At 44.3% G+C, this 17,751-nt stretch overlaps 1 protein-coding gene across 1 annotated transcript in view; it reads right to left on the bottom strand.

Annotated features, from left to right (window-relative positions):
- Positions 1-17,751, bottom strand: part of LOC124780314 — a 154,591-nt gene that overhangs the window by 21,489 nt on the left and 115,351 nt on the right. The window contains exon 6 of the mRNA XM_047253771.1: positions 2,236-2,444. Coding sequence (XP_047109727.1) covers positions 2,236-2,444 — 209 coding nt within the window. The remainder of the gene's footprint in view (positions 1-2,235; positions 2,445-17,751) is intronic.

Genomic DNA, 17,751 nt, shown 5'->3' on the forward strand with positions numbered 1-17,751 from the left:
ATCGACTGTTCCACACACGGTTTTGTCACACAGTACTCTGTTTTCATTCAAGGCTTTCTTTCCTCATATCATTAATTTTTGTATGTGACCGTTCTCGATAGACACTATTGCTTTCGCTGAGGATCTTAAGATCAGTCTCATTGTTGTTTGGGTGGCGGTTTTCTTGTATAAATATATCAGCAAAAATGGAGTGTCTACCTTGACTTTTTAAGACTCTGAGGTGTTGAGAATATCTCGTTTCCAAAGATTGCATGATTAGCCTTTGTAAACATGAACTACATGTTAATCGGTAGATTAAGGATTTGGAAAATTTGTCTGTTGATGTCTACTTGGATTTAGGATTTTTCTGTACAGTGTTGTTTGTGTACAGTTATGTTCATAGCCCTTATTTCTTAAAAATGATCACCGCATTGTGGACTTTTTGTTGCTGTATGTTAGTATGTGTGCTTTGTAAGGTGTTCCTGATTTCCTGTGTTTGTCAAATGTTTGTGTTCCTCGTTATCTGTCGTGGCTGGTTTGTTCTTTTTTAATTTGCTTCTTTATTTTGTTGTTCAGTTTGTTTATTATTTGTACGTTGTACCCATTGTCTCTGTTATATGGTGTACTGTGTTTAGTTCGTAAGTGTATTTGAGTTTGTCCAGGGGAATACTATGGAGTCTATGTAGCATGTTTCTTAAACTTTGGAGTTTGTGTGGTAGAGGGTGACCGGAAAGTTTGTAAATTGTTGTAATTGTGGCTGTTGGTTTTCTGAATATTACAAGATTGCATTTTTTGTTGATTCTGTGTATAATTATGTCACACAAAGTAAGTTACATGTCTGCTTCTGTCTCATTGATAAGTTTTATTTCTGAATGAACTGCATTTATGTGAATGCGTAGTTATTTTATCTGTGTGTCTGTTTTGTCTATCAATCAAATGATGTCGTCCACATAGTGGTGTAAGTGTATAAGGTTGGACTACTTTGGATATATAGTTTCTTTGAATATTTCCTGGTCAGTGTAGTTCAGAAATATGTTTGCAAGTAGAGCACTGATGGGTGACCCCATTGGTGAGCTATCTTTTTGTGGCTAGAACGCCTTGCTGAAAGCGAAGTATTTCAGGTCTGTTAGAGCCATTAGGATGGCTTTAATTTCACCCATGTGGACATTTCTTACATTCCCTTCTTTCTGCAGCTGTTCTTCAGTAATACTGATTGTATCTCCCTCTGGAATACATGTGTAAATAGTGGTTTGAATTAGTCGCAGGTTTGCTGTTCGAATATTTATGTGCTATTTTTTATCAGTTCATTTGTGTTTTGTTTTCCTGAAAGTGTACAATTTAGAAGTACTGTATGAATGTGTCTAACTATGTGGTAAGATGGCACGTATTTGAAGTTAATTACTGGTCTAATTGGACAGTTACAGTTACGTATCTTGGGAAAAGATTTGTGTTTTATTTGATGCGAGCATTTATAATGGTAAGTTTGAGGATTCTTCGAAGTTTCTGTATGTTTCTTTGGTATCTCACTGTGGGATCACCGATTAATTTAATGATATTTTTCTCCTCTATAACTTCTTCTGTTTTGCTGATATGTTCTGCGTCACTCATAAGTGTGGTGTTGTTTTACAGATGTTTCTGCCTCCCATGGATTCCCCTCTGCAGTGCGAAATGAAGCGTCTAGTGTATGCGATCCTGATATCCACAAGCGCTAATTGTCCGGTTGGCTGAAGCTGCAGACATTATTAATGAGACACCTGGTTGCCGTGTTACACAACCATTAGCGAGCAGATGGCAATTGTACATTAATGTAAGTGAACTATCTTTTCAGCAACATCTCCAAAACAGTAATCATCACATGCCAGTGTCAGCTCTGTCCCAGAAGATCTCTAGCGTCAAAACCTTCCTGGTGGGAAAACGGTGACACTTATGTCACATAAAAATGTGTCTCTTCTTCTCTTCGCTGAACACGCTAAAATTTTGTACACATAGTTTTATTCGAAACTGTATAGCACAGGAGTCAGTAACACTTCGAAATGAAGTAGTTGGCTGGTAATAGATCACAATGGACAGCGGTGAACCAACAGAAAAATTGATAATGAAAACAACACCAGAAATTATCTTGCTAACATTGGAAATTACAGAAGATATAAAATTTGACATCGGAATGGGGTTTTGAACTTTATTCCTCGAATTAGTGCACAGTCAACAGTCGTTAGGTCTTAAACATGAAGTGGTGAGTAACAGTAATATACTTACCTACAATGTAGAAATAAGATGAATTGTTTTCGTTAAAGATTCGTGCCGTTTCAATCCAGCTGTTACGATAGAGGGAGTACAGTGCGTTGGCGAGACCGAACATCTCTGATGCCTTTGGATGTTGCTCCTCGCATAGCGCGCTAAAGTCGTCATGAAAGGACAGGAACTGCGTTTGATATGCCAGTAGCCGATGATTCAACAGCGGCCGCCTGTAACATGTAAACTTCATTTAAAAAAATTAAAAACCAATAAAATCAGCATGGCAAATCATGTATAAAAATATCTGGAATGGGTTTTCACTCAACGGTGGAGTGTACGCCGATTTCAAACTCCCTGGCATATAAAAGCTATGTGCTAGACTGGAACACGAATTGAGCACCTTTGCTTTTTTAACTGAAAGTCTTTTGTTGCGATAAATTACAAAAATAACATAAAATGACTTTAAAGATTTCTTGCAGAACAGTTTCTCTGTTCTGTGCTGACATATGGTTTGAAATGATTTTACAATAGATGAAATTCCAGTAATTACTAAGATCAACGGGGCGTTAAAGCTTAATCTTTCCCTCTTTTTAGAATTTAAACTTCAGAACTGCTATTTCTGAAGAATACATATCAAGCTTTAAATAATAATTAAACATGCGTTACAAGAAATCGAACATATTTTATATCTGTTAGTGATGTTAATGACTTGTTCAGGTTTGTAACAGGTGAAGGAAGTTTGCCCAATTTGCGATATCTAAGCTGTGTGCACAATAGAACTAAAAGTTGGACTACAGCTCACACTGAGTCACCCAGACAGGACTCACGACCCGCCCTCACATTTTTTGCTGCTTCCAGTATCTCATCTCCTGCTTTCCACACTTCACTTAAGATGTCCTCTACTTGTTCCGGGACCAACACTTCCGAAAGAAAGTATACTGCAGGAAAGTGAGATATTTTCCCGAGTGAATTGTTTCACTCTACAGCAGAGCATGCACTGATGCGAAACTTCTGGGACTGAGTCCCCGTCTGAAACAGCCAGTTAGTTTCAAACCAGCAACAATTCCTCTACAGAGCGGCAATTAATTCAGAAAACAATCCTCCAGGTTTTGGCTAAGGCTGTACTGCAATATCATTTCTGTCCAAAGTGCTAATTTCTTAAGGTGTGAAGGAGAACTACTGTGAAGTTTGCAAAGCAGCAGAGCGAAGTGGAGGCAAAATTGTGAGGGCTTGTCGCCAGTCGTACATGAGTAGCACAGTTGCGGAGTATTTGCCCGCAAAACTCAAAGGTCCGTGGTTCCAGTCCTGGGCTGTCACACGGTTTTAATCTGCCAGCAAGTTTCTTATCTGGATTAACAATGAGTCTGCCAGAAGAAAACCATTTCTCAAGAATAGAAGGTCCTGCAAATAGAACTGTCAGAGACACATGACGTCTAATCGATAAACGTGAATGTATGAAACAGTTCCACTTACCTTTATTTATTTATTTATTTATCCAGTCCCTTGTAGCACATCCAGCGGTTAAGGCCAGCACGATTTGATCACTTGAGGTACATCAAGTCCGTCTTTGCATCTACTGAAAAAGTGTACTTATTTTAGGGTAAGGCTTTTATTTTATTCGCTTAAACTATTGCCAGTGGATATATTTTGACGTGGTGAAAATCACTTCCCCACTACCCTGCCCGATTCAGGACCTTTCCACACGTAAATCAACCAGCGACCACATCAGAAAGTTGAAGATCACCACTGGGAATGAGGATGTTGGGGAATCCTTTCAGATCTTGCCAATCCCGCCACCATGTGCTCCAGCTTTAAGGAGGGGAGGGTTGTGCCATGCAGCCCCAACACCTATGGCGATGTGTTATTCACAGCATCTGAATCACATATGTCTCTCTCCTCCATTGCTGGGAAACTGGAGGACGTCAGCGCAGAAGAGGGCGTGAGAGCAGCGGCAAACAGGGATATAACAGCACATGCGGCAAGCAGAGAGGATGTGACACGCTGGCAGCAGTGTGCAGATTGGAGGTGTGGCTTTAAACAGGACGTGTGACCTATCTGTTGGATCAAATATAGGTGGAAGTTGGCAGGCTAGCCTGTGAGGTGTTCTTGGGTGTCATCACACCAATAGTGGCAGAAAGAGAGCGTCGCCCCACTCTGCATTGCTGCCAAATTTATTCAAGATGGCGGATCCAAGATGTTGGCGATAGAAGTGGCAATATCAAATGTCATGCTGGGAGGTTCAAATTTTGGCTGGAAAATAGGTTGATGGGGCTACCTCCACTAACCTAACACTCTCCAATCCCCTGCCTGCCCTCCCCAAAAGAATGGTGGGAAGTTCAAATTTTGGCAGAAAAAAGGTCACTTGGGCTACCTACACTAACCTGAGAAAATGGTAGGAAAAAAGTCATTTGGGCTACCTCCACTAACCTATGTCACCAGACCGCCACCTCTTCCTTGGAATTGGTGGGATAACGACTCAGCCTGTGCTGGGCTGCTGGATAGGAAGGACTGTACTTTATTTATTTTGGAACAATTTATTTAGGGTTGGCTTCCACATAGTATAATTATTACATTCATACACAACGCTCGCTCTGTCGTGCTTGGGGTCACCATACACAGCCTACAGAGCTGCGAACTACTCGTGAATCAGCGAAATAATTCCATACACTGATGCACAGACACAAAAGCAACTCGTAAATGACCAAAATAATGGACTGCACAGCCTACACACCCGCAAACTATTTGTAAATCACCGAAATAATGCAGTTCACTGATGTGCAGATACGCAAACCGCACGAAAATTGTCAAAATAATGCATGTCAAATGCTCTTCAGACACACTCACTAATTATAAACCGTCGAAATAATGCATACAGTTTATTTAGGGACTGATTTCATATAGTTTATTTATTGCACTGATACAAAACACTCACCCTGGAGTGCTTGGGGTCACAGTAAATAGACTACAGACCTGCAAACTACTCGTAAATCGCCAAAATAATGCAGTACTGATGTGAAGAGACGCAAAGAACTCGTAAATTGTCAAAATAATGCATGTAAAAGGCTCTGCAAACATGCTTGCTAATCGTCAACTGTATATATAATGCATTGCACAGCCTGCACACCTGTTCAGGAAATTGTCAAAAGATAATGCGATTGTAACGCTATGCAAACACACTTACAATGCTTAAACAGCCAAAAACAGTGCAGTGCACAAACACTCATTGCAGGTAAAAAACGCTTTCAAACTATCGTCAGCCGCAACATATCAGCAAACTGCCCCCCCCCCCCCACCCCTTCAGAACTCAAAGATGCACACACTGGGCGACGTGCTTACGCTGGTCCCACTTGCGAGACGCCTTCGGGCCAAGCGCACATGTTTACCGTTGCTGGCGCGATACCTCCCTACCTGCGGTCCAGTGAAGACCTAATTGCTGAGCAACTCACCATCGTAGGTGCAAAAAAATGGTTCAAATGGCTCTGAGCACTATGGGACTTAACATCTATGGTCATCAGTCCCCTATAACTTAGAACTACTTAAACCTAACTAACCTAAGGAGAGCACACAACACCCAGCCATCACGAGGCAGAGAAAATCCCTGACCCCGCCGGGAATCGAACCCGGGAACCCGGGCGTGGGAAGCGAGAACGCGACCGCACGACCACGAGATGTGGGCTCGTAGGTGCAGATAAGAGGTTCTCAATGTTATATTGACATCATATGTCTATGTTAAGAATAGCCAAGTCTCTCTCCCTGAACATACTATAGAAATCTGTTGCAATGCTCCTCAGAATAGCACAGGGTGCATTGTTCATAGCAATCCTAATGGTACATGTGAGATGCATCTAGCCATGCACATGTTTACCTGCCCAGCGTGGCTTATGCATCGCTGTGAAATGTTCGCATAGTGGCTCATCATCGTAGCCACAGGTAAAAGGTTCTCAATGTTATACTGATGTCACATGGCTATGTAAATGAGAGCCAAGTCCACCTCCCAGAAATTGTTTAAGTGTCACAGAAACAGTTAACAGTCGCTTTTATAGGAACTTTCTCAGCTTACCTGCGCTGAAATTCTTGTCCTAACAGAACCTGGTTAGAAAAATATCCCAGAATATCGCCGAATGCATTCCTCCTGATGGTCCTAACGTGGCACACTGTCTATCACGTGTTATCCTCCCTGGAAAGTGTTAAGTCCTGCCTTCAACAAGCATGCAAAGGTTCTAACTCCTATGTAGAGGCTCCTATGTCCAAGCGCAAAGGATGTCTTGTGAAAGAATGAAGCATTCTAAATTTACCCACCAAATGCTGCTGGTGTGGAAGCACTGACCAACTATTACTTTCTGCATACGAGACTCTCAGTTGCACCCTGCAAAGGTGGCCTACAGATCGTCATATGCGGAAAGAGTCTTGCTCAATGATAACCCTCTGCCACTGAGTAGGGAAGCTTGAATATCTCAGTGTGAAACCGATCTCCACGTACCATAAGTGAAGACACAATTTGTATCCTGCGCCATACAAAATCGGCCCTTTTTGCATCATGCATATAGCTATTGACCGACAGACAATCGTGCATATAGTGTGAAGACAGACAGCGTAAGCACATGCACCAAATGTACTCCTCGCAGCATTAGATATTTCACGTGAGGTCAGGCAGTCATCCACCACAACCCATGGTCACAAGTTATCCACTCCCAACATATGACCAGACTGCTCTCAGCGGACCGAAGTCACCCTCAGAACTGTTGTATAAAGGTGGGTCAGTTCCCCTCAGCACAAAGGCGTTACTGTTTCTGTCCCTGACATGCTTGCTTGCTTGATATCTACACTCATCTTCAGTCTCTGGGATTACAAGAAAATTTGTAATTTCACATGGTTTGCCAGAATATCATACAATTTTCGCGATACTTCTCGATATGAAGCACACAGCAATATCGCTTGCATAGCAGTATTGCTTGCACAGTATAATCCCGAAGAAATAGGCTGGAAACTATTTCTCTCGAAACCTGAAACCTTTGCGACGTGCAGCGTGCTGTAAACCACTGAGTAACTAGAAACGTATCTCACCTGTGAAAACCTTTAAGTGAAACCTCGAAAAAAATTAGAGAAAACTGATATTTCCACTTGCAAATACTGATGTTGGTGATATAAAAGATTCCAAATCATCCTTATAATTTACAAAGTCAACTAAATGTTTCTCATGTATAGAGAACCAGCAAACATGGCCTCCACCCGTCTTGCACCTGCTAGATGCACTCACACCACAATCAATGTTCTCTCAACGAAATAAAGATCGGAAAAGTGAAGAAGCAGTCAATCGGACAATTTACATGGGAGGAAATAATGGACCAGTGCAAATACACGTCCATATTGATCTTCTCAATTTCCACATGACCACGAAAGCTGTCCAACACAAACTAAGTATTAATTCGCTATTCGGCCGTCTACAGGACGACACGGTAGAGTCAGCTACATTCCTGCATTCCAACAGGCCTTTCCATTTGTACGGCTCCTGCCGTTAATGAGAAACATGGGTCATTCCCGCCACTGGCCACTGCTGGCACACCATGCACCCCTAGACAGAACCACACTAGGAAACCAGCCACATACATACACTCCTGGAAATTGAAATAAGAACACCGTGAATTCATTGTCCCAGGAAGGGGAAACTTTGTTGACACATTCCTGGGGTCAGATACATCACATGATCACACTGACAGAACCACAGGCACATAGACACAGGCAACAGAGCATGCACAATGTCGGCACTAGTGCAGTGTATATCCACCTTTCGCAGCAATGCAGGCTGCTATTCTCCCATGGAGACGATCGTAGAGATGCTGGATGTAGTCCTGTGGAACGGCTTGCCAAGCCATTTCCACCTGGCGCCTCAGTTGGACCAGCGTTCGTGCTGGACGTGCAGACCGCGTGAGATGACGCTTCATCCAGTCCCAAACATGCTCAATGGGGGACAGATCCGGAAATCTTGCTGGCCAGGGTAGTTGACTTACACCTTCTAGAGCACGTTGGGTGGCACGGGATACATGCGGACGTGCATTGTCCTGTTGGAACAGCAAGTTCCCTTGCCGGTCTAGGAATGGTAGAACGATGGGTTCGATGACGGTTTGGATGTACCGTGCACTATTCAGTGTCCCCTCGACGATCACCAGTGGTGTACGGCCAGTGTAGGAGATCGCTCCCCACACCATGATGCCGGGTGTTGGCCCTGTGTGCCTCGGTCGTATGCAGTCCTGATTGTGGCGCTCACCTGCACGGCGCCAAACACGCATACGACCATCATTGGCACCAAGGCAGAAGCGACTCTCATCGCTGAAGACGACACGTCTCCATTCGTCCCTCCATTCACGCCTGTCGCGACACCACTGGAGGCGGGCTGCACGATGTTGGGGCGTGAGCGGAAGACGGCCTAACGGTGTGCGGGACCGTAGCCCAGCTTCATGGAGACGGTTGCGAATGGTCCTCGCCGATACCCCAGGAGCAACAGTGTCCCTAATTTGCTGGGAAGTGGCGGTGCAGTCCCCTACGGCACTGCGTAGGATCCTACGGTCTTGGCGTGCATCCGTGCGTCGCTGCGGTCCGGTCCCAGGTCGACGGGCACGTGCACCTTCCGCCGACCACTGGCGACAACATCGATGTACTGTGGAGACCTCACGCCCCACGTGTTGAGCAATTCGGCGGTACGTCCACCCGGCCTCCCGCATGCCCACTATACGCCCTCGCTCAAAGTCCGTCAACTGCACATACGGTTCACGTCCACGCTGTCGCGGCATGCTACCAGTGTTAAAGACTGCGATGGAGCTCCGTATGCCACGGCAAACTGGCTGGCACTGACGGCGGCGGTGCACAAATGCTGCGCAGCTAGCGCCATTCGACGGCCAACACCGCGGTTCCTGGTGTGTCCGCTGTGCCGTGCGTGTGATCATTGCTTGTACAGCCCTCTCGCAGTGTCCGGAGCAAGTATGGTGGGTCTGACACACCGGTGTCAATGTGTTCTTTTTTCCATTTCCAGGAGTGTATTTGATCACTATACTTACAATTAAATGTCATGGTTGCATTCTCAATTGAACTACATTGGACAGTGAACGAAGTGTCGTAAATACACCCTGCTGACGACTGTGGCTCTGGAAATAGAAATATCTGTATCATTCTTATGACTTGACATACTCTTCCCTTTCCTATCACAGTATTCCATGTCAAATCCATACCTTCCTTATGACTGAATATAGTCATTGCCTTTACACATGTTGGAATGCAAACACATACTTTACAAGCCAGATGCTCAAGGCAAACCTATCACACATCCCCTACTACTAAGTATTATAGTTCGCCAATAACTGATTGCTGGCGATACGAAATAATACTGACCGAAAATCAGCGATGTGTGGACATGCACCTTACTGTAATATAATAATTGTTGCAAAGACCAGTTAGATATCGGTTATTATGTTATTTATCAGGCAATCAGCGCATTGAAATTAATGTAGGGAGTATCAGACGGCATAAGACGCGCATTAACTTTAAGAAATTCGCATGTTGCATGAAATCGGGGTTCAGGTGATATTTTCACGGAGTTTGGTTGGAGCGGACGAGTGTCACTGCTCAAAGGCAGGGAAGAGGGGTGTGGAAGTTTACAACCGACCATTACGAGTCGGCATGTTAACGCGTTCCACTGGGGGAGACGCGCCGCCGGAGCAGGTAGGCACCCATTGCGCAGACAACAGAGGCAGGCCTTCGAGGGACGGCGCCTCGTCGGCGGTCAAGCTAGTGCAATGACCTTTTCCCGCGCGAGGGCGAAAAGAGAGAAACGATTGGTGGGTTCAATTTTGAATGGAGTTTCAGTTTGTTCCAGAACATTCTAGGTGCAGTGAGGCGCAGAATGTTTTAATTGGCTGGAAGATGCCAGGAAATAATAGTGGGAGCGAACTGTGCTGGTCTAGAGCCGCGGGATTGGCCAGCTCGAAAAATAGCGTGGGGGCTGCTGATTTTTGCAGAGGGAAGCTTTTGGGGCTGTTATCGGGGAGAAGCGTCTTAGCTCCTGTAGCGAGCGGACGTCGTGCTTTCGGCTCTGCTGTAGGAGAGTAAATTCCTTTCAGTGTGCTGTGCAGAACTTTGAATAAGTCTACCAGCTGCAACTAAAACTAGTATTCAGTTAGGGGTACTGTCGTGTTTTACTGTTAGAGACAGGCTGATTCCGCTAATTGCGGTTGGGAATGCTGTCTCACAGGAAGCATACAGGAGCAGAGCAATTTCCTTGAGCCACACTTTATTAAAGACGTTACTGGATTCCGGCTTTGGTCTGGTGAGTCCCGTCTTAACGAGTGCGAGACGACTGGAAAGAAAGCAGAATTAGCTTTTGAATAGGAGTTTACGAACAGGGAGCCTGTTCGCGAAAATAAATTCATTTTTGTTACAATTGAGGCTCCTCGACGACGCAGACGCAGCAAGCTGACCTGTCCACGACGCTGCATTTGGTAACGTGATGCTCAGCTTCGGCATTTAATCCGATATTACGCACGCCTGTGATTACCAGAGATCAGTTTTCCACCCACGCTCTTATTGAAAATTTGGTAATTGAAGTAGGTTTGTCTGACGCATTTTATGCCATCTGACAAGGTGAGAGAGTAGAAAATAACAACTACAGATGCGTTATCCGACCTTAAGAGTTAGTTTTGGAATTTAAGGGCCATTGCCATTACTAGCTTGATTTTATCACTTATAAATGTATGTCTTTGTTCACTTTGATGTTGAGAAGATTATTGTTAAATGAATGTGTTCAATGCTATCCTTGTTTGTTTAGTAGTGATCAGTTCCCTGAACACTATTTAGTTATTAAATATTAATCAAAATTAGTAAAGGGGCAGTTTTAATTAACAGGTTGGGTTTCATAACAGGACTTCAGCCAGAGCCAACGATGCGATCCAGTAGGGAAAGTGAACAAGTAAAAGCATTCTTGTTAAAACCCCTCGACATTTGGCAGTCCCGCCTAGGGCCCCTTATCATCAATCATTGAAAGAAACCCCTTCCAGTACCACTGTGTCTCGGAAAGAGAGGTGTAATCGTCTTACAAACCGCCAGATGTTAAGAAACACGATCGCCACAACTATTGTATGTTACAGTCACAACTGGTCTTGGTTCTCCAAGTGCATACAAGTATCCATGTTAAAAGCTATACTGGCCTTATGAATCGAGGTATGGCATTACCTCCAAATGAAATGGTCCTTTCCAGACAAATACCGTGCCACTGAATATAGACGGTGACCGCCGGAGTGTATATAATCAGACCAACTCTGTGGTTACACGTCGCCGATGGTGCAACCTCGTAATAAAATTACCGAATTTATAAGGTGGTATAACTGGTATTTGATGCTCCCTCATGCTGCCGCTAAATATTTCTCTAGTATTTGTAATGCATTCTGTCTCGGTACCATGTCAGAGGTCCGGCGATATATTGACTGGCTTATAGATGATGTTTAATTGGAAATGATCACAAACAAAAGATAGTGTGCTGATTGAGGTTGTAAGAAATGTACACTAGCTTTTCAGATCTCTAGTGCTATGCTTTCCAGTAGACATGATGTCTATGATTTGGAATCAAGTCTTTCTGTTCAACCACTTACCTGTGTTCTATCCGATGGAGAAGTTCTTTAATGATTATAGCCACTAGTGAATCATACTTCTGGCACTCTCATATCTCGAAACGAGTCACATTTTTCGAACCTATCAGCTACAGTAAAGTCTTAGATAGTCCCTATGCCTCTTGGAATAGCTGCCATTACTGCAGCTTTGCGCATGTGATCGTTGCAATTTAAGTCAGAACCACCAACTTCTGCAATCCGTGTAGAAACAGAGTGACCTGAGTTAGTGCGACAGGACCGTGTTTTGACCATTCGGTGGAAAACAAGTTGTCGTAGCTCCGCCAACAAAGGACGATGTGTAAGATTAGCGCCAAACAAAGCCTGCTCCTGCAACAGGAGGTAGTGTAAAAGACATTATGAAACTGAGAGAAGAACGAGGATTTTGCTACTGCATTGTGGTGAATCCCCAAACTACACACGAGTACTGCTGCGTGAAGCAGATCTGCGTCCCTTTGGGCGCATTGACGTCTATCACCCCAACATGCTATCATCGTTATTCTGTACCATCCAACAGAGAAAAATTACAAACTATAAAAGCTCCACTAACTTCATCCGGTAGATGACTCGTTAAGATTTTTACCACATCTCTCCCCTCCCATATATCGAAAACAAATATCATCTGCATGCCGGCATCGAGCACTTGTGATGGTCCTACTAAATATACAGGTATTGATCCACTGCACAGACCAGTGTAAAATTGCATCGCCTGTACTGTAGGAGGATGACCGTAATCCACAAACTATACTATAAGTCGCAAGAGACACTCACTGTGACCCCATGTCATTGTCTGAAACATTGTTTTTTTTCTACTGTAATACGCTTTGTACACTGCCATACATTTTGTTTTTTCCGCCACAACATCGAGGTCTGTGTCATGTTCTAAACAGACATTAACACATGGTGATCCATTGCTTCTCACAGAAAACTAGATGTCACATGGTGCAAATCATGTTATTACTGCAGCTACCATAACAAACCACACACACTGGATGATTTTAAATAAGACAGTTACAGCATAAGGAAACTGGAAACGTTTGGTGGCCTTCTGGAGCGTTTCCAAACTGCTGCCCGAAGGTGATTGAGCTCTGCATTTTGTTTCGACTGATTCCTCATATCGCAGACATGTATGCCATCACTGTTTTAATCCTCCCATTGGCGCACCCAACTTTGAACTAGAGCACGTCTTCGGACGTAACCCGTGGTTGGTCCTCCTGTGAGCCCTATCCCAGTTGTGACATGTGGTGGATCTGCCTCTGAACATCGACCTGGATATATAGTGTACAGCAGATCCACTCTCGAACACTAAATCGGATGTGGTATACTGTGGATCTGCATCCCAACATCGCTCCATACATTGTGCGTGGCAGATCCACTTTGAAACCCTATACCAGGCGTGGCATATTGTGGATCCGCGTCCCAACATCACTCCAGATAAAACGCGCAGCTGATCCGCACTCGAATGCTTACTCAGGTCTACTGCAGGTCCTGGGAACCATCCACGACACATACACATACACAGACAACATACTGAAAACGGAGCAAACACACTGCAAATGTGGAATATGTGGGTGGAAGCGACTGGAAGCAACCGAGTACAGCGCTATACTACGCCTCCCGATCACAAAAATGGTGCATTTGCGCTAGATGTTGCCAGCTGTACTACATTTACAAGCAATTTCAGAGCACAGAACGAGAGGTTATGTCAGGGTCACATGGGTAGAACTGACATAAAATCGATAGAATTGCGGAAAATGACGTGAAAATACGTATAAATTGAGGGAATGTACACTGAAATGCGGGTAAATTGATGAAATACTTGAGTGTCTTCAGGTTGGGGCAGAACAATTTGTACGTGGGAACAAGTATGCTACAGCAAGAGGAATCCGAGAAAACGTTGGCATGGAAGCGAAGGGAACAAGCGAAAGAGTCACTTTTTTCCATCGGGGCAACAGTCTACTGTATGTCTATTGAGGTATCCGTAATACATGCGAATTGCCTACTGGATTTGACGCTTTTCAGGCAAACAGAGAACCATCTCCCTCTATACTTACATGCATCTGCGTTAAAGGATAACAGAGTGGACAGAGTGATCGATTGAGATGGAGCTGTAACGAGGTTCAATTTAATGGCAGAGTGATGATGCATTCTAGAGAGGGAGATGTTGCTGCAGGTCATTTGAATATTTCTTCCGCTGTTCTGTCAGGATGTATCAGTCGCGTGGCATAGACTGCGTTCCGCTCTTATACAACTATGTGTTCTGTATGTGACTTAGAGCACTATTTACTTGCGATCGTTAACAGCAAACCTCTCGGTCATCAGAGGACTTCCATCCCATGTGTGATGAAACGTGACAATCTTGTTACGACACATTCCTCTAAAGGAGCCAAGATTTGTGCGATCTACTCCATTCCCCTGTCACATCACTGGTATAAAAATGAGACTCCAGATTGATAGCTAAGATGATTCTAAGTTAGCGATAGGTATTTGTGAGACTGCATTCCGCGTGTATACGTCTGCCTGACAGATGTCCTGTTTACAGAGTTAGTGGCGGCATGACGTATAATTTCACATGTCGGACGCCGCTGCAATGCGTTTATCAGTTCCCTTGTATGAGGTATTCTCCGTTCCTAACCATCATTTCATATAGGACTGATGTGGGAATAGTATAATTTCTGAACCGTGATCGGACGTGGACAGTGGACGCTATACATCTCTGGAAAGCTATATTATGCATATATCACACAAAGCCAATGTTTTAAGGAAGTAGTTTTTTCATTTTATAGTTTATTACGATAGTTTATCCTAGAGAAACCTGCAAGAAGGATGTATGTCATGCACTGGAAATACAATCTGTACATTGGAATATTAACAGCGTTACTAGTCACTGGGTGCTCCAATGTTAGGCAGGTGGTGGAGCCGCTCAGGGAGATAGCAGGCAAGGCGGGAGAGAGTTCCACTGGGCATTCGGTATGTTTGCTGGGAGGTCTCATCCGTGACGTGGAGGAGGCCCTGCCAGCGGCTATCGCGCACTCTGGGTGCAACCGGCTGCATGCAGTGGCACGTGTCGGCACGAATGACGCCTGAAGCTTGGGTTCTGAGGCCACCCTCGGCTCCTTTTGGCGGCTGGCTGATTTGGTGAAGGCAACTAGCTACGCACGCGGGGTGCAGGCTAAGCCGTCTATTTGTAGCATCGTACTCAGGGTTGAACGCGGTCCTCTGGTTTGGAGCGGAGTGGAAGACTTAGACCAGAAACTCAGACGGCTTTGCGACGGTATCAGACGCGAATTTCCCGACCTCCGTTATCGGATGGAGAATTCTAGGGTTTCCCTTAATAGGTTAGGCTTGCATTACCTGCAGCAAGCGGCTACTAGGGTAGCGAAGTACATGTGACATACACATAGGGCATTTTTTAGGTTAGAGAACCCCTCCCTTGGGAGCAAAGACGATTTGCCTGTTAAATCGGCCACAGTGCCCTGAGAGAATCTTGGTCCTCTCAGATAAGAGACAGAAAAGATTATTGTGATTTTAGTAAACTTCAGGAGCATCGAAGGAAAGGTCCCAGAATTAGTATCGCTTACTGAAGGTTACAATGCACAGATAGTATTGGGAACAGAAAGCTGATTGAAACCTGATGTCAATGACAACGAAATCCTAAGTTCGGAGTGGAACGTTTATCGTAAGGATAGGTTAGTCGCCAATGACGGCGGCGCGTTTATTGCATTAAAAAATTCGATAAAATCTAGCGAGGTTATCGCGGATTCCGAATGTAAATGAATCTGGGAGAAATCGAGTATCAAAGAACGGTCAAAAATGGTGATCGGATGCTCTTATAGACCACCTGGGTCAGGATCTGTAGTTGTAGAGCACTTCAGACAGAACTTGCAGGATGTCATTAGTAATCTTCCTGATCATGCCGTTGTAATAGGGCGTGACTTCAACTTTCCAGGTATAGATTGGGAGTGTTATGCCATCAAAACTGGTGCCAGAGACAGGGAATCGTGTGGCATTGTTCTGGATGTCTTGTCCGAAAATTACCATGAGCAGATAGTTAGAGAACCAACTCGTGAGGGTAACGTCTTACACCTACTGGAAACAAACAGACCCGAACTTATCGAATCAGTTAACGTAGAGGAAAGTATCAGCGATCATAAAGCTGTGAAAGCATCTACGACGACGGGCCTACAAAGGATGTTAAGAAAGGTAGGAAGATACATTTGTTCAGCAAGGGTGACGGGATACAAATTTCAGAATATCTCAGCAGCCAGCATCAAATATTCGGAGATGAGGATGAAGATGTGGAGAACAAATGGAAACATTCAAAGGCATCGTTCAATATGCCCTAGACAAGTATGTTCCTAATAAGGTTTGAACTGATGGGAAAGACCCACCATCGTTTAATGGCCGTGTTAGAAAAGCGCTACGTAAACAGAGAGCACTTCCTCTCACATTCGAGTGCAGTAAAAACCTAGCTGACAAACAAAAGCTGTACGAAGCGAAAAAGAGCGTAAGGAGAGCAATGAGAGAAGCGTTCAGTGATTCTGAAAGTAAAACGTTGTCAACCGACCTGAGTAAAAAGAGAGAAGGTCGAAATACCGAATTCGGTCTTCCTAAGTTGTTTCGCCGGGGAAGATCGTAACACTGTCCCTCCTTTCAATCGTCGTACGAACATCGAAATGGCAGATGTTGAGATAACCGATCGCGGAACTGAAAAGCAGCTACAATCGCTTATTAGTGGAAGGGCTGCAGGACCGGGCGAGATACCTATAAGACTGTATTAAGATTATGCGAAAGAACTTGCTCCCCTTCTAGCTGTAGCTTATCGTAGATCGCTTGAGCAACGAAAGGTACCTAACGACTGGAAAAAAGCGCAGTTCATTCCCGTTTTTAAGAAAGGCCTTAAGAGAGATACACACAATTATAGACCTATATCGTTGACGTCAGTCTGTTGTAGAATTATGAAACATGTTTTATGCTCAATAATTATGAGGTTCTTGGAAAACAGATATCGCCTCTATAAAAATCAACATGGATTCCGCAAACAGAGATCCTGCGAAACTCAGCTCGCTCTGTTCCTCCATGAGATCCACAGCGCAACGGACAACGGCGCTCGTGTTGATGCCGTGTTCCTTGATTTCAGTAAGGCATTTGACACAGTCCCACACTGCCATTTAATGAAACACTACGAGCTTACGGAGTATCGGAGCAGACCTGCGATCAGATTCAAGACTTTCCTGCAGATAGAACTCAACACATTGCTCTGAATGGAACTAAATGGACGGATGTAAAGGTAATATGCGGAAACCACAGGGAAGTGTGATAGGACCGTTACTGTTTACTACATATATAAATGATCTAGTACAAAGTGTCGGATGCTCTTTAAGGCTATTCACAGATGATGCAATTGTCTATACCAAAGTAGCCACGCCCTAGATAGTAATAATTAGCAGTAGGACCTGCAGAGAATTGATGAGTGGTGCAGGCTCTGGCAGTTGACCCCGAACGTAAATAATGTAACATATTGCGCATACATAGGAAAAGAAATCCACTACTGTACGGCTACATTATTGATGACAAACAGCTGGAGACATCATCTGCCGTAAAATATCTATGCGTAACTATCCAGAGCGACCTTAAGTGGAATGCCCATACAAAACAGACCGTGGGAAAAGCAGACACCAGACTCAGACTCACCGGAAGAGTCTTAAGGGAATGTAACTCATCCACGAAAGAAGTGCCTTATAAGGCGCTTGTTCCTCAGAGTCTTGAGTATTCATCTATCTGGGATCCCTATCAGGTAGGACTGTTAGAGGAGATAGAAAAGATCCAACAAATACGGAGCGTTTCGTCACGGGATCGTTTAGCTGGCGAGACAGCGTTACGGAGA

The sequence above is a fragment of the Schistocerca piceifrons genome, chromosome 1 (assembly GCF_021461385.2).
Source record: "Schistocerca piceifrons isolate TAMUIC-IGC-003096 chromosome 1, iqSchPice1.1, whole genome shotgun sequence".
NCBI classification, from domain to species: domain Eukaryota; kingdom Metazoa; phylum Arthropoda; class Insecta; order Orthoptera; family Acrididae; genus Schistocerca; species Schistocerca piceifrons.